The sequence below is a fragment of the Caloenas nicobarica genome, chromosome Z (genome assembly GCF_036013445.1).
Source record: "Caloenas nicobarica isolate bCalNic1 chromosome Z, bCalNic1.hap1, whole genome shotgun sequence".
Classification (NCBI taxonomy): domain Eukaryota; kingdom Metazoa; phylum Chordata; class Aves; order Columbiformes; family Columbidae; genus Caloenas; species Caloenas nicobarica.
In genome coordinates, this window is record NC_088284.1 from 35,713,656 (window position 1) to 35,733,330 (window position 19,675).

At 40.4% G+C, this 19,675-nt stretch overlaps 1 protein-coding gene across 7 annotated transcripts in view; it reads left to right on the plus strand.

The window, feature by feature from the left end:
- The window catches only part of SEMA6A (semaphorin 6A), a 116,396-nt gene that overhangs the window by 60,020 nt on the left and 36,701 nt on the right, over nt 1-19,675 (plus strand). For all 7 annotated transcript variants that reach the window (XM_065655725.1, XM_065655724.1, XM_065655729.1 and 4 more), the window contains 11 exons: nt 346-406; nt 1,879-1,941; nt 2,798-2,899; nt 5,681-5,771; nt 8,708-8,827; nt 9,876-9,964; nt 10,877-11,094; nt 13,965-14,096; nt 17,030-17,185; nt 18,609-18,785; nt 19,513-19,653. In XM_065655725.1, the coding sequence (XP_065511797.1) occupies nt 346-406; nt 1,879-1,941; nt 2,798-2,899; nt 5,681-5,771; nt 8,708-8,827; nt 9,876-9,964; nt 10,877-11,094; nt 13,965-14,096; nt 17,030-17,185; nt 18,609-18,785; nt 19,513-19,653 (1,350 nt within the window). The remainder of the gene's footprint in view (nt 1-345; nt 407-1,878; nt 1,942-2,797; nt 2,900-5,680; nt 5,772-8,707; nt 8,828-9,875; nt 9,965-10,876; nt 11,095-13,964; nt 14,097-17,029; nt 17,186-18,608; nt 18,786-19,512; nt 19,654-19,675) is intronic.

A 19,675-nucleotide genomic window follows, 5' to 3' on the forward strand; every position in this document is an offset into this window, starting at 1 on the left:
CATACTAGATCGTGCAATCTGCTGTAGGACCTATAGAGCAGAAATTATATGAGGCTCATCTCCTTTCCAAAATTCCATTTGTTCAAATAATTACTTTTGGGAAAGAATCTTGCTTCGAAGTTCTGTAGCATTTTTCTTTTGTTCTTTGTGAGAAGGAAGATGGTTTATATATGAAAGTGCTTTTCTGGGAGAAGCAAGCAATGCTGTCAGTAATGTTCCCTAGTAAGACCTGTGATATTTTTTGGAATGGATTATGGATTATGTTGTGATAGATAGTTCTCTTCATAGAAAATGAATTGTCTGACTACTCCATTTGACTTTGCATTCATTTGCTTTTGTTTACAGGGACCATATTTATACTGTTGATATGGACACATCACATACAGAAGAAATTTATTTTAGCAAAGTAAGTAGCTTTTATCATCATCCAGAAACTAAGGACACTAGAACAAGCTTCTAATAAATAGGAAGATGACATTGTTTCAAATAACTTGCCAGCACTGCTATAAAAACTGTAATAAGCAAGTAAGATGGCATTGCTAATCATATTTGGGGAAAGCTAGAATAGCAATCATGTCCTCTGTAAATTTCTGATAAGTGATTTAGCTGGGCTGATAAGCAATCCATACTGAAATACAGTGAGGTCCCTGATGGAACATCTGTCAAACGTCTCTTCATTTATATTCAGCAGTTTCTATAACAGCTATACTATCTCAATTAAGTATACTGAAACTTTCATCATAAAAAGCAAGTGCTATTTGCATATTTTCATGCACACAAATTTTATTCACTCGTGCAAGTACTCACTAAATAAAATCTTGTAATAACATCACTTTGTAGATGTATTCACATTATCTCCATGGGAAGTTACATTCAAACTAAGAAGAGCTTTGTCTGCATTACCATATTGTATATTAACATAAACATACTAGAAATAATCTCCCTTCAGCTCCTTTGCATTGCGTACACATTGTGTAACATGGGCCAAACAGAGCCTTGGTCCAGCAGAATATCATATGAACTTGGGCAGTGGAGAATTCCACTGTAGGAGTGGAGAGTCTTTCATTATAACTATCGATGATGCTGAAGGTGAGCTTATGACCAATTACTTGTCTAAAAGTGAGGGCACCGGCTCGTAATGGAAATAAACATTCGTGGTTACAGTTTCAGTTTGGGGCCCTTCATGAATGCACAGTGCCTCAGCTTACTGACAGGCAACACTGTAAGGACTGTCGTGGCTATAGTGTCTAAGGTCTTACTATCTTGGGCCATGTGTTTTTAAATAAAGTTTTATTTTAATTAATCAGCCTACCCACATTTGACCACTCCCGAAACTCACCACAAAAAAGTCCACGCTAAGACCTCTAAGCGTTCTGGAGGAAGAGTATTAGCAGATAAAGTCAGCAGCATCTTGATGCGTGGAGGACTCTCTGAACCTGTTAGGTGGCTTGAAGTGATAAGAATTCCCTGAATTTTATTTGTTTGCTAATCTAAAATTTTATTTAGAAGCCAGTTAGGGTTTATAGTCCATAAATGTTTATTCTGATTTGCAGAGCAATATCAAATTAAAAGAAGAGAGCATCTAGTACTTCTAAGAAAAGTCCACGTATTTTTGGAAATTTGCCTATTGCTGAATTCTGTTGGTTCAGGCTTTAAAAAATGGGATAGGTTTCTAGTTTAAAGAATAGACGGAAACACAAAATTAAGTGAATGCTCCACATCACTGGTCTTTCATTGTTGTGGTGAATTAATCATGGAGAAAGGGTGAAGAAAGCTTTCAATAAATATATGTTCAACAGCTATTCTTCCCTAAGGGACTTCTGAAATCAAATTCAACAGCCTCTGGAGTCCAATTGATTTCTTTCTTGATCCTTGCAGAAATTGACGTGGAAATCTAGACAAGCTGATGTAGACACATGCAGAATGAAGGGAAAACATAAGGTATGCAATTTTCTTCTCTTCTGCATCTGCCACTTTAGTTTAGTTGCTTCACTGTTATCTTGGGCTGCTGTCTGTGATGTGGAATGGATCATGCCATTCACTTCTTGCCAGTAATTGCTTTTTCTATCAACTTACTGAAGGCTTTAATTTGCACAAATAGTTTACTTTTAATGTGATAAAACATTATGACAGGAGCCACAGCAGTATCCTGAAATACTTAAAGCACCGGGGATTTTGGACATAGTGCTTAGTGTACTGATTTTGCTTACCATTGCCTCAAAAGCTAAGTGCTGCTGTCCATCCCCCTGCAGGAATTTACTGAGAAGTTCGCATAACGCATGAGAAAGCGTGAATGGGCACAGTTGTAGAAGGACTGTTCCCCACACCAATTTTGCAGTACAGTAACCTATAAATAGCACAAATGCTATCAGAATTAGATGCAGGCTCTTTGATTCTTTACACCTGCTTCCCTGTCTAGTTACGGATGCTTTATGCCAATAAATTGCATTGTTGATGCTACTGTCTTACAGCAACGTAGACGAGAAGGTCACGTTTTTCACTCTCGAGAAAAGCAACAGTATTCAAACAAAATTCACCTATGTGAACAACAGCAAAATCTGAGCTATAATATGAATAAGATATCTTCAGTTCTTTGTAACCACTTTTAAATGACTAGAATATAAATCAATTGTGTCTTGCTTATTGTCAGTTAAACATAGTTGAAATAAAGCCCAGAATATCACAGTGGCTACCAGCCAATTTCATTTTAAACCTGACAATGAAATATCATGGCATAAAAATAAAACCAGACACCCAAAATGCAGTAGCTGAAATACTTTTTATTATTTTTCTTCAGGATGAATGTCATAATTTTATTAAGGTTCTCCTAAAAAGAAATGAGGATACATTGTTTATCTGTGGAACAAATGCATTCAACCCTTCTTGCAGGAACTACAAGGTATGTGATCTGTCTGTGGGATTTCATTTATGCCTTATCTTTCAGTTTGATTTATTGTGACTATGCTGGCAATAGCATGAGTTTGTCATTCAACAGAGCATCATTTAACTCTAGCATTTATCCTGACTTGTTGCAATGCTACAGAGTTCAATGTTGATTGAATTTCTGAGGATTGCTCAGATTGATTACCTACTTCTTTGCAGCTCCGGCACATCAGAGTTTATTGCCACTTTGCATTGCCCTCCATAGGTGCAGAGTCCTTCAGATCCCTGCTTGGGGAGGTAGTAACTCCTCAGAAAGTTACTCAGCTTGTCACTGACACCCACATCAAGTCGTGGACTGCTGCTGAGTGTTGCCTGTGGAGCAGCACATTTTCAGAGTCTCTGTTGTACTGTTCTCAATCTCAAAGCCACTTCTCAAGTCACTTGAGGGCTTGGCACAGCAAAACCTGGGAAAATTAGTGTTGGAGACCTGGCAGATATGGAAGCGGTGGATATCCTACAGCGTTGTGTGCTTTAAAAGTGACTGACAGCAGATCTCCACAGGGAAAGGTACAGCAGGAGGGTAATGTATTCCATACTAGCTGGGGATCTGCAAAGCCAAAACATTATCTAGAGCAGTGTAGAAAACTGTGCTGGTCCATAGATGCTTGACATTGATTCTTTGACCCCAGTTTCTTCCTTTGACTTAATGTGTCCCCATCATCTTCATTTTAACAGGACCCATTTATTAAAATATTTTCCATTTTCTCAGGCTTGCACCAGTATAATCTGATATAACCCCCAACAGTGGATGTCTCTGGAGTAGCTTTGAAATGAATTCACTTAGGACCTTGGTATCCGGATTCTGCTTTTTGAGGCACTGCTATGGCCCACAGGACATTTCTCATCCTTCTTCAGGAAAAACGAAATTCAGCTTCATCAATGCTGCTTCTGATAAAGTCACAGCACAATTCTGATTCATTTAAGTGGGTTCAGTGTTATTGCAAAAAACAGAGTAACATCCAGGAAAACTACTTCCTTAGTGGTGTTCATTGTGACTGCTGCTATTCCTTGCTTTTTCTGCAATGCTGCTTTACCTCGTTTAGCCACTGTGATGGCTATAGTCTAGGAAATACAGAAGAGAAGCTCAGCATAATCTTTTCTTTCAGTCTGTGGAGGAAGAATCAAATTTGAACAAAAATACAAGCCTGCATCATGGTAACTGTGTGGTACAAGTAGCTGTTTTGTTAACAGCCATTTCTTCTTTTCTTCCTTTTCCTGCATCCCGCTCCTAGTATGCAATGAAGCTTCTTGGTCTCAGTTCTGTATTTAGTCTTCCACCACAGTTAATCATTTTTTAGCTCTCAGTACCATTAGTGTGGCTAACAAATCTCAAGCAGTCCCCTTTCTAGAAAGTGGTATTTTAATACAAATACAGATTTCCTTGGCATGCTGATGTGAGGGATATAAATGGCCCTCCTTATCCTTACTGCAGGTGTTTCATTCCCTGTGGTGCCTCTGCAGCTGCCTCACCTGTTGCTGAGCAGAGGGGCTGACTAGTGACACCTCTGGGGGTCAGCAGAAGGTCTTTCCAACACCTGCCCTGGCTTGTCCTCCATGTATTTCTGCATTGTATAGAGAGAGCACTGAAGATGTGCCAAACAGAAAACGGGGCTGTCCTTCCAACCCTGCGGATGCAAGTGTGGACAAGCCTGGGGTGTGAGGCTTGGCGCAGGGAAAGTTGCTCAGGACTGTAACTCCTTTGCTCTCACTGTCATGTCAAATGCATTTCAGTCCTTGAGTGAACACAACTAATTCCCTTCAGAGTGGATTTTGGCAGGAAGGATACATGGCAGAAAACAAATGATGACAAATCATCCACTGGAGGACTTGGGTGCTGTAACATATGAGCTAAAAGTTGATTGGAGTAGTTAATGGTGCCAGGTGGGTTATTTTTCGTGCTCTGTGAATTGGTACTGTGTTTGATTTATACAGTATGAGCTGCTGAAGTTACTTGAATATGCTAGAAAGATTCTTATTCCCAAAATAGCATTGTATGAGAATCTTAAAGAGGTGAGATCTTTACCTTTCCCCTGCAGCTCACTAAACCCTCTTGAACTTAGTGTAAAGTTGATCTGTATATTCTTATCATTATCAGTGCCCAGGGTGAATTTATTTCCCAGGAGTTACGCTTAAGCCTCAGATTTTACAGTTCCTGCACAGTTTAATTCTTGCCTGATGGTAAAAGGATTTCTCCATGACACAGACTCAGCCGATACAGTAAGACTTGGAGAGCATCCTTCTGAGTATGCAAATCAAGGAAGAGAGCACCACTGTTGAGACTAGAGCAGAAGGATCTCCGGACTTTGGGGAGAAAAATGCACACACAGATAATTGTCCCAGTGTTGTTTCTTCTGACTGCTGTGGCTTGCAGTCTTTTCTGTGTATAAGAGCGCTTCTGTTGGATCAGTGTTGAGGATAAATTTTGAATCCTTGCCAGAACTACAGACCACATAGCCTGCTACAGTTCAACAGTAAGCTTGTGTACTGGTAAAATATAGACTGAAGACTTTTGTAAAATGTGCTGGGCTAAGACTGATTAGCTCAAAAAGAATGCCTGAGTTACTGGGTGCACTTTCTTCAGACTGGTTTTATTTAACACGGTGATTTTTGTCAGGCTCTTCATTCATAGTCAGGAGCACAGTTAGAGAAAGGACCTTCCTCCCTGCCCAGAAAAGAAACACTGTCATATGCCTCATCCTGGGTAAGAAGTTTTGTTTCTGTGCCTTTCATTTTTCAGATGGATACCCTGGAGTTCCTGGGAGATGAATTCAGTGGAATGGCCAGGTGCCCGTATGATGCAAAGCATGCCAACATTGCGTTGTTTGCAGGTAAAGTGATGGAGATAAAACTTTTTGCTTTCTGTCTTGCAGCCCAGCCTTGCCATAATACTGTGTCTCTTGAGTCCAGAATGGCAAAATCTAGAAGGTGGCAAAGGGAGTGAATACTGACTAAAAATAGGAGGCATAAAGAAATCGCTGGGACAGAAGTCTTCCCTTCTCTGGGATTAACTTCACTGCCATAAACATTGCCTGAAGGCTCAGTTTCCTGGTTCAGTATTTCACTATTCCCTGGGTTCATGATTATATGATGCCAGACCAGCATGAGGCACAATTCCTGGCTGCATCTGGCTTCTGTGGAAGTCAAGGAAAGTCAAGGCTTGTGTGAACTTTAATAAGGAGTGGGCAGGATGTTCTTTTTAACAACTCTAAGCTTAAGTTAACCTTCATAATAAAAGGAAGTTAGGGAACATGCTGTGATGTACCCTTTTCCAGATCTAGAAGGACAGGGAAGGTGATTTTCTTTTAAGCAGAAAACATCTCAGTGTGGTGTTACCAGCTGCTGTAGACAAAGGAGAGAAGTGTATGCAGCAGAATACAGTTAACTCTGATTTCTACTACAATAATTTTAAAAATTGAGTGCTTATTAATCAGGTTAATTTGGGCTGTTGATTGTGAAATGGTATTTTCGTACCTCTCTTCATGAACTCCTGATTAAATTGTTTCTTTATTGAACTTCTCTTAGTATGAACCCTGCTGATCTTTTCTTACATTTGGCTGTAAAATAGGTGGTAAAGATAATACAGAAGTGAGCTATGATAATGTCAGTCCTCTTCAGCAGATGTGATGCTAGAAAGCTGAGCCTGAGTGCTCACATGGAAATACTTTAGCCATTCCTCTGAAAATGTAGGAGTGTGCAAGTATTTGAGCCACTCTCAACTGAGTCTGTGGCCAAACGGCTGCTGTGTTTGAGGTGGCATCATCTGCTGTACGAAGGAGAGATTTTGTAGCAGGTTGCAGGTTTTTTCTTTTTACTCCCTGTAGTATGAATAAATGAGTCATTTTATTTCAAAAATAATGGTGATGATGATGGTGGTAGTATGTAATTTCTTGATAATAGTCAAAAGCACATAAAGTAGAAATTCTCTGATTGCAGCAGGTAATTCATAAACCATGAAAAGTGAGAGACACCTTCAGAGAAAGATTTATCCCCCATGTCTCAGATTCCCTATCCTTAGGGCAGTCTGAATCATCTTTCAGAAGGGCCTTTCTCACTATACTAGCCAAGAAAATGTTTATGACAAACTTAATGTAAGCATCTGCCTTGCATACAGCTGAAATTTGGTAAGACTCCCACTCTGTCACTGAAGAAGTCATTGCATTATTTGAAAATAAAAAGAATATTTATAGAAATGATTGTACTCTTTCATGATGATTCAGAATAAATTTAATACTATTCAAATAAATTATTGTAGAATAGATCCTGTAACTCTGCTAGCTTCAGAAAAATCACAGTTTGATATGACATACATATTGATACCCATGATAACTTTTCAGAGTGCAGTGAAAAAGCAGTTTCACAGCAGTTTAGGGCACTAATCCAGCTCATCTGAGTCTGTTGGGTGCACTTACATGAATATGGCTCTTCTTGCAGCCTGTAGCTGTTCCAGCTGATATGTGCAAATTGTAATTGGTCACATGGTATTCAGGAACTTGGCAGGAAAGAAAATAAATATGTGATTGTATTAACGTGAGTTCAGACATCCCTATCTAAACAATTCATCTTTTTATTCTATTTTAAAATTGGTTTTAGTATCTGCTTTTTTCATAATTGTTTTTTTCTGGTTTTCCTAAGAAAAAGCCCATTTTTAAATAGCCAAATAATGATGGGAATTGTGGGGCTCGGAACAAAAAGTACAGTCCTGCTAATAACAGTCTTATTTTTACATTTTGAGCTGAAATTAAATGTTGCCTGTAAGTGCAATGAGGAGAGCTTGACCAACAGAAGCCTCTCTGCTTTGTCCCAGGTATGCCGTCAGCGCTGGTGACTTCAAGGCCCAGCACTCAACATAATCTCCATCAAAGGAGATGTAGGCCATTCTGATTTTTATGTGGACACAACAGAGACACAAGTTGCTGGCCTCCTGCCATGATGCTTGTGCTCCCACCAGATATCGTGTTCCAAGATACAGTTCACACACGAAAACAGCCCTGTACAGTTGCCATGACCTGCAAACAGATTAGACAAGAAATATAATTTTAAAATGTTGTTGGAGCTCAATGCTTTTACCTCCTGATAGTTTTGCATCTTTTGCTTGTCCTTGGGGTGCCACTTTATAGACGCTTTCTTATCACTTGTCCTCCAGTTCTTTAAGAGAGAGGAATGCATAATTCAGGCAGGAAATGCCTAAAACACATTTTAGAAAAGAAACATAGATAGGCAATCCTCCTTTGTCCTCTCTTTCAATCCCTGTTTTGCCTGGGCTCCCTGCACACTATTTAATTTTTTTGATAGTGATATTTGGCAGCAGAGAAGTGCTCTCAAGGGAGAAATTTGCATAAGTGTCAATTAGCTTACTGTCGCTAAGACATGTCTGGTTTGCCCTCCATGTTAAAACTAACAGTTCTGTTGCAACTTCCCCGTATTTATTTTGCTTACATATGTAGGCAGAATTTATGAGCATTGAACCAGAGGCATGTGCAGGGAGACTGGAGAGGGTAGTTCAGTTTGACTTACCTAAACTGAAGAAGAATTACTCCATAAGGTTTCTTTTCCCACAGCATCCCTTTGAAATTATCTTTCTGAAAACTAATGACTTGCTTGTTCAGTGCTCAACCCCATTTACCTAGTTGGATTTTTTTCCTTCAGTGTTCCTAAGGAGATTGTGATGATTTTGTTTGTCCCATCTCTTTCGACTGATGAGAGAAAGCAATTATATTCTTTCTAATGCTCCTCCCCTCTTGTTTCTTCTTTCCTTGCTCCCCAGAGGGAAAGCTGTATTCTGCCACAGTGACCGACTTCCTTGCAATAGATGCAGTCATATACCGGAGCCTTGGAGACAGCCCAACTCTGCGAACAGTTAAACATGACTCAAAGTGGTTGAAAGGTAGATAAACAAACAAAACCAAAACAAAGCGGCATCACTGATGAGAGTCTTGGATTCCTGACAGACCTCTCTGGCATTTCATTTCACCAACACTTTCTAGCAGAAAGGAGCTAAATTGCTTCTCTTACTTGCAGTGATCTGTTTATCTCCTTCCCTGTTCTCCTGACCCCCCTGTTACAGGACCTAACAGAACCTGTGAGCATGGTAGATCAGGATATATATTCCAGCGAGCTTTCCAAGCTGAAATCCATCAGTTTACAGCTGTTGGATGTAAAGGTTGGAACTTGCAGGGCTCTGTGTGCTTGGGCTGTGTTTGAAAATATTCCTGCCCCACACTGTGTTAGGCAACAGTCAGGGCTTCATGAAGTATAGAGGGTTTGTCCTGTAACATTAAGATTCATCAATGAAAATAAAATCATGGGAATATTTCACAAAGCCTTTCTTTTACAGTTCTTGGAGGCTGTACAGCTGCCATTGAATTAGGCAATTTCTATGCTCTAAATGCCCTCATTGTTAAGAAAAGTGCTGTTTAGCTTCACGTAGGCGTTATGAATAGTTAGCATTTGGAGTGATTTTAACAGGGAGCAAAGCCATAGTTTGAAGTCTTTTTCTGCATGGAGAAATGTTTTGCCAGGTGTCAACTTTAGCTGTCCCACTTCGCTTGCTGCTACAGACACATGTGGGCAGAAACAGTTACACAGTTTGTTATTCCCTCCACACACAGCCTGCCTGCAGTAAAGAGCACTGCTTGGACGCCTCAGGCGTACCCTTATATTGCCTCTTTACCTTTCCTCATACACCACATGGGCAGATATGTTAGTGGCAGACACTTTACCTTGCGGGGGGGCTGCACAGACTTGCCTCAGCTGTCCTGTCCCGCAATGGTGTTTCTTCTGCAGTGGTGATGTTGCCAGTTCTGAAAACTGAGCAAGTTTGCCTCATGCGGGCATTTCAGCTTTGGATGTTTAGCTTAAATGTATTCGACCTCCCTTTGCATGCTGTATGCTGTACATGGTGCCTAAACAGGATGTATTGGGCTTTTTTCTAGAACCATACTTTGTCCAGGCAGTGGACTATGGCAATTACATTTACTTCTTCTTCCGGGAAATAGCAGTGGAGTACAACAGCATGGGAAAGGTAAGGGCAAAAACATCGCTTTGAATGACTTTGTCAGATTCAGGAGGAGGAAAACATATGCTATTCTTGGACCGATGCTGTTAGGAGTGACCTTGAAATGAGAGCCATAAATCATGATGACAAGGTCATCATTTTGAGAAGATTCCTATCGCTCAAGCCAAAAGGTTGGTTGGAGTGAAACATTGCACTGTCTTGGAAGGAAACAGGGTGGTTTCTTACAGTGATGGTAAATGTAAATGCTGGAATCTCTTTTCTCAAATCGTAAAAAGCACAGGGCAAATGCGGTTAATTCAGCATAGTAGGTAATTGTTAAAAATGGATTCCAAAGCAGGGAAATATTTTTCTTTAAGAAATCTGAATTGAAGTGCTGATTAAATAACAGCAGGAATTCTGTGCTCTGCCATTCTGCAAAGAATAATTAAACACTTTCTGCATTTTTGCTAATTTCACAATAGCTTTCTGACTAAGCACTCAGAAAAGCTGACCAAGGTCACAAAGGTGGAGGGTGGGAATAAAAGCCCAGCAAGATTTGCATAGTTTTTAAGTGCTGAGAACACAAGAATCAGAGTAGGCAGCGTGGGTTGCAAGGATTGTGAATATAAAATGTGCTTTTGTTTGGGGAAATAGAAAGCTAAGCAGTCTGTATGGAAATGAGTTTTATATGGGTTGAGAACAGATATCCTGAAGGATTTATGGCTGTATAATAAATGCCACAGCCTTATCTTTTATAGCACACTGTTCCAAGGCTAGGTTTTTCTCTGTTTCTTATTTGTCACAGATTATGGAAACGTGGGATTAAATTAAGCACCTTGCTGTGTTATTCCAAATGTTTGAAAAGCAGAATTTCAACAAAGTCTTTTAGTTTAACCAAACATTTCATTTTCTCCATTATTTTTACCCTACTGCTTCCAGGTAGTTTTCCCAAGGGTGGCTCAGGTTTGCAAAAATGACATGGGAGGATCTCAGAGAGTGCTGGAAAAACAGTGGACTTCCTTTCTCAAGGCTCGTTTGAACTGCTCAGTTCCTGGCGATTCACACTTCTACTTTAACATACTGCAGGCAGTTACAGATGTTATCCATTTCAACGGCCGGGATGTTGTTTTAGCAACCTTCTCCACTCCATATAACAGGTAATTGGCACAATAACCTTTTACCTTCTGCTTCCTTTATGTTTTGCTTTCACTGCAGTTTCTTTTTGCTTTATGAAGGTACAAGAAGTGATTGCTCATACAATGTAATCATTGTGTACCATGCGCTTACTGCTAGTTTGTGTTTCATTTTAAGCTACCCTGGTATTGCTTACTGCATTTTATATCTGGTAATTTAGAGCAGCTTTCTGCCATTTACTATGTGGATACATTCCTTGGCTGTACTTTTCTTTACGTGGGGATAGTTCAGACCAGCCACCAAGACATTTTGCAGCATGTAACTGTCAGAATGTTACTCCAAAGAGAAAATATAATTTTTTTTTTACTCACAAGGGACTTGGTCTGTCTTGTTTACACCTAAAACCCCAAGAACCATGTTAGTGCTCCTTCCTTCTATTTCAGGCATCCCTACTGACTCTTGCATTTTCTCGTGGGAGAGACAATATCCTACATCATTCTGCTGGCTGGGGAGGAGGCTCCTCAGAACACCTGTATTTCATTGTTCTCATGGTTTTACAAAAGCACCAGTTCATCTGCAAAGAATTTATTACCATTACAGGTTTTAACGTGTTTCTCCAGAACTTGTTAGAAGAGTAACTGTATCTAATTATTGAGGTCTCCCAGGGAAGTTAAAAAAATAGTAGCATTCTATTAATAATTAAAAAATATATTGCTGTTTCACAGAGTAACGTTTGATCTGAAAGGGGAACTTTACTGCTGAAATTCATCTGTTTTTTTCTGTACACTCACCACCTCTTGTCAAAGCCCAACATCACTGAGGTCATGCACAGAACTGACTTCAAATGAGAGTAAGCACAGGCTTCTAATGCATAATCGCTGCTTTTGACATCAAAACATTACGAACTGCAATGGAATAATTATGCCACCAATAGGGAATACAGGTTTAAATTAGGATGATCTCTTTTTATGCAAACTGGCTTAATAAAAACAAGTGAACAGAGTCAGAATCAGAAAATAGGTTGTATCTTGAGATTATCTCAAAATTGAGATTGTCCTCTTGCTCTGCTAGTATATCCTCTGTCGTGTCATGAAAAAGAATCTTCCTTAAACCCTGCGTTTTAAAATCTAAGTACTTGGTGTTAAAATCAAACTATTATTTTATAGGCCCCATTTTTTTGCCAGTCATTGAAGATGACAGGAAGGCACATAGGCTTGGAGATACCTCATTAACAGACTTACCTCTGACACACACTTCTCTTTCGTTCCACCTGCACTGAGGAAAAGCTGCAACAAATATTTTTGATCTCTGGAATGAAGCTTCCCCCTAGAGTGAGCTGGGAGAGATTCTGCAGTCTAACCTGAGGTGGCCCACGGTAGGAGCTGGTCATGGGTTGTAGTCCCATGGCTGGGAGATGGCTTGGCTGTGTCCCACAGTGCTCCCTCTGTATGACATTATCACGCTGCAGACCCGCAAATTACCAGCCTCAAGAAGAAAAGCTGTTGCAGTGTTCTCACTGCAGCGATCCCTCCACCCCTGTGGAGTTATGTGTTGAGCACATTCCTCAGCACATTTAGTTCTGTATAGCACACCACAGGATTGTAGGGATGTTTTTTCTTTAGGGCTTAATTCAGCAAAGTACAAAATCTAGCTGGTGTGGTTCTTGAGGTCTTTTAGGTCCTGTGTGTTGCCAAATAGACCCTCGACCAATTCTTACACCAACATACATGTGGCTGTCACCATTTAAAACTCCCGCTGTGTCGTATCATGTTAATATAGAGCTCTGAAGTTTCCTTCCGTATAAAAACACAATCTGTGGAGATCAAAGTAAGACTAATACTGTCTCTGTACTTGTTGCTTCCTCCAGTAAAAAGCATTTTGACCCCTTTTAATAGTCAAGCAGTTATTTTCCCATCAGTTTATAGACCTTCACGAGTTTAGTTTTATTCTCTCTTAAAGTATTATGGTTTCTACGTTTTTTCTTTGGTGTATAATAACCTACTAACAAAAAGCAGAATTGAAAGTGTCAGCCAGCTGAGCTTATGCTATTTACTTGATAAAATCAAGCGGTGAAAGTCAGACATGAAAACAGTAGTTCATGTGTAAAAAAATTAAAGGTGGATAAATGAACAAATCATGCTTCCAAGTGATTGACCATGGGAAACCGCTAACCCTTTCAGAAAGTATGTAGGTAAGGATATAATTATATTTAGACAATGTTATCATGCAGTTGCATGCAAATAATCAAAAACTTGAAATGTACAACTTTATGATCTAAAGATAAAATCGAATTTGCTTCTGTAAGTTTTTTATACCTCGTTCAGTTAAGCAAATTCCTAGGCATAGTTAACTCATTTCCATTGGGAAAAAAATTATGGAGATCAGGCTGTGGGAGGATGTAGTAATAACATGTAAATGTCAGGTCAATGGCATGTTGCAGCATGCTCCCATTTTGATCAGCACCAACTTCTGAACTGTCTGCAGTGTATTTTTGAGGCATGACAGGGACTGTGAGAATTAATACTGAGAGATGTTGTGACTTACAAGAACTTAAATTTTCAAATAATGGGTGGTAAATGAGACTGGCTATTACACCTCGTACATCACCAGTGGTACACAGGGTTTCCCAGATTCTTTCCCTTCTTCAAGATTATTGCAATTACTGATTTCTGTAGAAGCTTTGAAACAAATTGTGCTGGCAGGAGCTGTCTGCTGATTGGTGTATTTCAGGCTTTTCCATGGTGCTGGCTTTTGCTGTCAATACTCAGAGGTTACAGAGTTCAGGATTGAGTTAGCCTGTGACAGGAAGACTTCTATACAGCGTGTTTTTCACACAAGATTTTATGCATAACTGCAGAATGAGTAACAATTTCTGGGAAATGTCACTTTGCAGCATCCCTGGCTCTGCAGTCTGTGCCTATGACATGCTTGACATTGCCAATGTATTTACTGGGAGATTCAAAGAACAAAAGTCTCCAGATTCCACTTGGACACCAGTTCCTGACGAACGAGTGCCCAAGCCCAGGTAGGTTTCACGTACAGTGATATTGTTCTGTTCCTGCACACAGCACAGAGGTTTTTAACAGTTTGAACAGCCTTGTAAGGTGCAGATACAATTGAAGAGATGTGTTGTAACAGTAAAATAGTTGTCGAGTTGCATTTGAATCTAAAGTATGCAAGTGAGAATTTCTCCACTTAAACAAGATTTGTGTAACATAAATCAGGCCAGCATCAGATCTACTCAGTCAAAATATTCAATCAGTTAAGAGTGGTGTGGGTTACACACCTGTTGCAAAGTAGTTTGGTAATGGATATACCTCGTTATAAAGCCTGCACCAGTTTTGCAGTTTGCTGTCCTCCAGTTAACATGCAACTTATGTGCCACAGAGGATGCATCATGGGGAGAAAAAACCAGCATTCCATCCAAGTGGAGATTCAGCTTACCTCATTTCTCCTATGAGTTGTTTTCTCTGCTTCCACTTCTCTCCCTTTTGCATGTGGCTCCTCTATTACCCCCTCCGTACTTCCTACAAGCACCCGTTCTGTACAAGTTGCTGTTGTCAGCTACTTGTTAACTCATTTACACCAGTGGCATTTTGCTCTGAGAGTATGATATGAATGTAGATAAAGCAAATTCATTTATCTCAGTCAAGTTCTTCCACTTTAAGGTATGTTTTACATTGTTTGTGATATCTTGCATAGTGTCAAAAGAAAAACACATGTGAAGCTCGGTGGTGGCAACCAAGCTTCTACCTAGATCCAAAGTTGGCCCATCATCTTTTAGAGTTGCTATGTACAGTATTCCTGTGCTGTCTTTATTCTGAGGTTGTCACCCGAGAGTCTGGAGGTGACTGGAAAATGTGGAAAATTTTGTGTCTGGTTTTGGTCTGAGCCTTAGTAAGGCACCTGCTAGCACCGCTTCTGGATTTCCTTCTCCTTTTTGCAGTATTTCAACAACTTGTTGACATGATGGCTTGCCTTGCTAGTGCAAGGCTGCACAAAGGCTCCAAGGTCATTTGTTCGGAACTTACTCAGATAAAAGAGTACTGGCAGGGAACAGGGAAAGGAGAAAGATAAATCTTCTCTTTCAGTAGGAAGGAAGGATAGAAAATTGCGTTGTGAGTTTCTGGGATGAGCCAACAGCAGGCTAACAGTTATGATTAAGATAATACTGCTCTGTCCAAGTCAGTAGGAGATAGCACGAACTGAACTGGTGAACGCTGTTTCGTGTAACATTTGGCCATCAATCTGCTTAATAGAAATAATAATTACTTATAACTCATGTTGAAATGCATGAGAGGCACAAGACATCTTTGAAGTAAGGTCATTTTTGTTTGGATATCTCAGTGAGGGGCAGAAACATTAGTGCTCCTATTGATCTTAACATTTCTCAGCTTTGCTTCCCTTTTTGGCTGAGGTGCACAGCAGGGTTTACTCAGTTTTATGTTTACTTGATTAAACCAGTTTTAAGATTAAAACAGGATTAATCCAATCATGTGATTAGGATTTAGGAGGAAGTAGGCCTCCAGATTAGACATACAGAAACCCCAGGCACCACAGTGCCAGAAGGCTGCTCCCTGGAGTTCCCTGGGAATGTGACCTTATGAATCAGTGCCCTTGCAAGGACTTAGGAGATGGGTGATGCCCTTGATTTCTTCTTCTCTCCTGTTATTGCTAATTCTATGTGCTATTACAAGGTTACAAAGAGGCGGAGCACACAGTCGCTGCATGTAATATTCATTGTGCAGCTGTATGGGACCAGACTCATTGACCCAGCTAGTCCCCTCCAGCCCTGTGCTACCTTCCTCCATATTATAACATTTAGTTTACCTGAGGTTTGAATATTTATCTAAATGTGAGCAACAGTTGATGATAGGACTAGGGCTGTATTTTATTCAAGTAAGCCTTACTCTGTTGATGTCAGTGGCTCTCACCACGTCAAAGCAGATGAAAATTGGATACTCCATTGTGTTTGTGAGTGGGTGGTCTGTCTTTCATCTTTCCATCTCACAGTGATTCAAAGCCTCGAAGAATCAGAATGCTCTAGGAAATGGGATCAAATGGACCTTTTGTTGGAGCAAATAACCCTCAACATATTACACAGAATCACAGAATCACAGAATCACAGAATGTTAGGGATTGGAAGGGACCTCAAAAGATCATCTAGTCCAATCCCCCTGCCAGAGCAGGAACACCTAGATGAGGTTACACAGGAAGGCGTCCAGGCGGCTCTTGAATATTACTAGCAGGCAAAGCGTTTTCCTGCTCCCTCTGTAGAGATGACCTGTCCAGGCAGGAAGGTTAAGTTACCTCTGAGGAGCAGGATAGATTTTAGGAATAAGGTGAGCAGATATGCATTTAAGTTGTTGACGAATGGTTAGATAGCATTTCAGTGAAAGTCTTCAATGTGCTTACAATAACTAAACCATCTCATCCAGATTGAAAGAAGGGTAAAACCAATTTTTACATGGATACTTGCTAGGTTGTCTTCTCCAATAGTCCACGTTCTACCAAACAGGACTGAAAGCATTCTTTTACACGTGCTAAAAGAATCAACTTCCTTCTGTGTGTTAGAGACTGCTTTTATTCCAGGAAAGAGCAGTCAACTGAGCAAGTTACAGATGAGAAAGGACCAGCGCCCAGTGGGCAGCGTCAAGCCAAATGCACACATGCAGTGGTTAGCTTCCACATGAACAGATCAACTATAAACTGTGTGTGTCACACTGCTACTGAAGAAATGTGTCTGCGCTTTTAGGTGACATGTTAAGTCCTTTTGAGTGGAGGATAGAGCAGAATTTTAGGCTTCCCCTGAGGAGCTGAACATGTCCACCACACTCTTCAGTCATCCGTTTAAACCCTTGTAATGCACATCAAATTTCACTGAGGGCCTTATTACAAAAGGAGGTTTGCAGTAGGCATTAAATAAGTGTTCTGCTTTTACCCTCTTGCTTTATTTAGGCCTGGTTGCTGTGCTGGCTCTACATCGTTAGAAAAATATGTAACCTCTAATGAGTTCCCTGATGATACTCTGAACTTCATCAAAACACATCCACTGATGGATGAGGCTGTACCATCCATCGTCAATCGACCCTGGTTCCTGAGAACGATGGTCAGGTATGTACTTCCAAGTGGACTCTTGCCCTCATTGTAGCTGTCAAGTTATGCTAATAGTCTTGCCCAGAATACTCTCAAACTCTACGAACACCCTCAGTGTGCTGGGCATGAATCTAGCTAGGAATGATGGCAGCACTGAGCAGATGCTGCAGAGCTCCCTGAGCAGTTTTGAAGACAGGAAAAAGCCTCAGTGCTTTCCAACCATGCTGTGCTGAAACGGGGTCTTGGAGGAAACACTGTGTGGGGAAGGTTGACCCGCCTGTTGGCTTATGGGTCAGTGTTTGAGACAGCTCTGTAGAAAACTTTGGGCAAGGATCAGCGGACAGCCCAGGGATATGTACACAGGATACAAACATGCCTGCCAGGATATGTTCACAGGATATGAAGATGTCTGTCGGGATACGTACTGATGTGTTTTAATGTTTACAGAAGTGTACAGGCAGAAGTAATCACATAATCTGTATCCTTTCTATGGCAACAAGAGAAAAATAATAATGAAGAGATTTGAACAAAGACCCATAAATCAACAAGCCTCAAATACACCATCCCCCTCCTATAAAAATACATTCCCACTCTCTGCTGTGGTCACTATACTGCTTATCTACCCTCTGGTTGTGAAAAGAATAACGCGACTAACTTTTGCTGTATTTTCCTCTTGTCCCCTGTACAAGGGTAGAGTTTTGTGCCAGGCAGTGTTTAGCTCTGGAATGGTCTGGCTTATTTTTAGTGATGTATATTCTGTCAGGTTTTTATGTCAGGTTCTGAACCCTCAACCAAAGACAAGAGCAGCAAACCTTGCGGAGTGCTTTCCTTTGATCGCCAGTCCAGATAACTGGTACCAAATCACCAGTACTTGTTGTCAATAAATTGTGTCATCCAAAGATTCAATATCATCTCAGCACTGAACTCACTCAGTGGCAGTTGTGGGATTATTTTTAGTGAGGTAAAATGGTGCTTATCGTCTCACATTTGCACTCACACATCTTTTCCTGCCAAAAAAAAGTTAAATGTGGATCAGTTATCATTATTGCTGCTTTTAACGTGACAGAGCTTGTAATTAGCCAAAAAATTCACTGTCCTATTTTCTTTCCCTGCCTGAAGAAGTCATCAGGCTAGTACTTTGCTTTTGATTGTAAGGATAATTCCTAAATAGACTCTTTGCACCCTTTCAGCTTTCTGCAAACACTTCTGCTAGCTGTTGGACATACAGACATGCAGACGAACGCATGAAAATTCCCTAGCATTTGGGGAGCCAAACTGTTACAGTCTGTGTTGACTTATAGGGTTATTCAGCTAGGAAAAGTGCTTAAATATGTTATATGGTTGCTAGAAGGCTACCACACAGTTATCTGAAGTGGAAAAAGTGATAAAATAAATGACAATCTAATGCCAACTGATGCAAAATGCTGTATTGTTATTCTAGATACCGCCTGACCAAAATTGGCGTGGACTCTGCTGCTGGGCCGTATCAGAACTACACCGTGGTTTTCTTGGGATCAGAGAAGGGAATCATCCTGAAGTTCTTGGCACGGACAGGAAACAGTGGTTTCCTAAATGATAGCCTTTTCCTGGAGGAGATTAACGTTTACAATCCTGAAAAGTGTGTATCTGATTCTTTGTACTCATGTATGGGTGACTTTGAACTTCTGATTTCCCAGAGAGTAGGTTGTCCCACAGAAGAGGAAGTGGTTAGAGAAGCCAAGTTTTTTGAGTAATTTTAAATTGTTTGGGGAGGGGATGTCTGCTTATCAGTCTCTACACTGCAGTAAGATATTTTTTATTCAGTATGTGCAGAAAATAGCCCATCCTATGTAGCAGTCGATGGAGAATTAAAAGTGAAATTCTGCAAAGGAAGATTAATTTTCCAATCTTATAAAAACCTGATTCCTCTCCAAATAACTTAACAACGAGCAAGCCACTCTTCAAGGGAAATTTCCTGCATTTCAGCCATCCTCAAATATGCCTAAGGGGTCTTTGAAGTGGCCCATAATCGCGCAGAAATTTCAGCTGCTTTTGAGTGCTAGAGAAGAATAAACACAAAAAGTGAAGGGTCCTCAGAAGGCTTGTCTGGTGTGCTGTCTCTCTCCACTTCTTATTCACATGTCCCATGCATTTTCAATACTCATTTTTATGTCTGTCAGTGTTTTTAGTTGCTATTGTGTGTTCTTTTTCCTTGGCTTGTTCAATTCTACCTTTCTCGGGGTTTTTTTCTGTGGTAGTTTTTTGGGTTTTATTTTTGTTTTTCAGTTTGAGGAATCATTACGTTTTCACCTGGTTTCCTAGCAGAATTCATTTATAACATTATCTCACTTTTTTTTTCAAATCAGGTGCAGCTACGATGGCGTGGAGGACAAGCGGATAGTGGCCATGCAGTTTGACAAGCCCAGCAGCGCCCTTTATGTCGCCTTCTCCACCTGTGTCATTAAGGTTCCCCTGGGACGCTGCGAGCGCCACGGCAGATGCAAAAAGTAAGTGTTTTCTGGTGGCTGT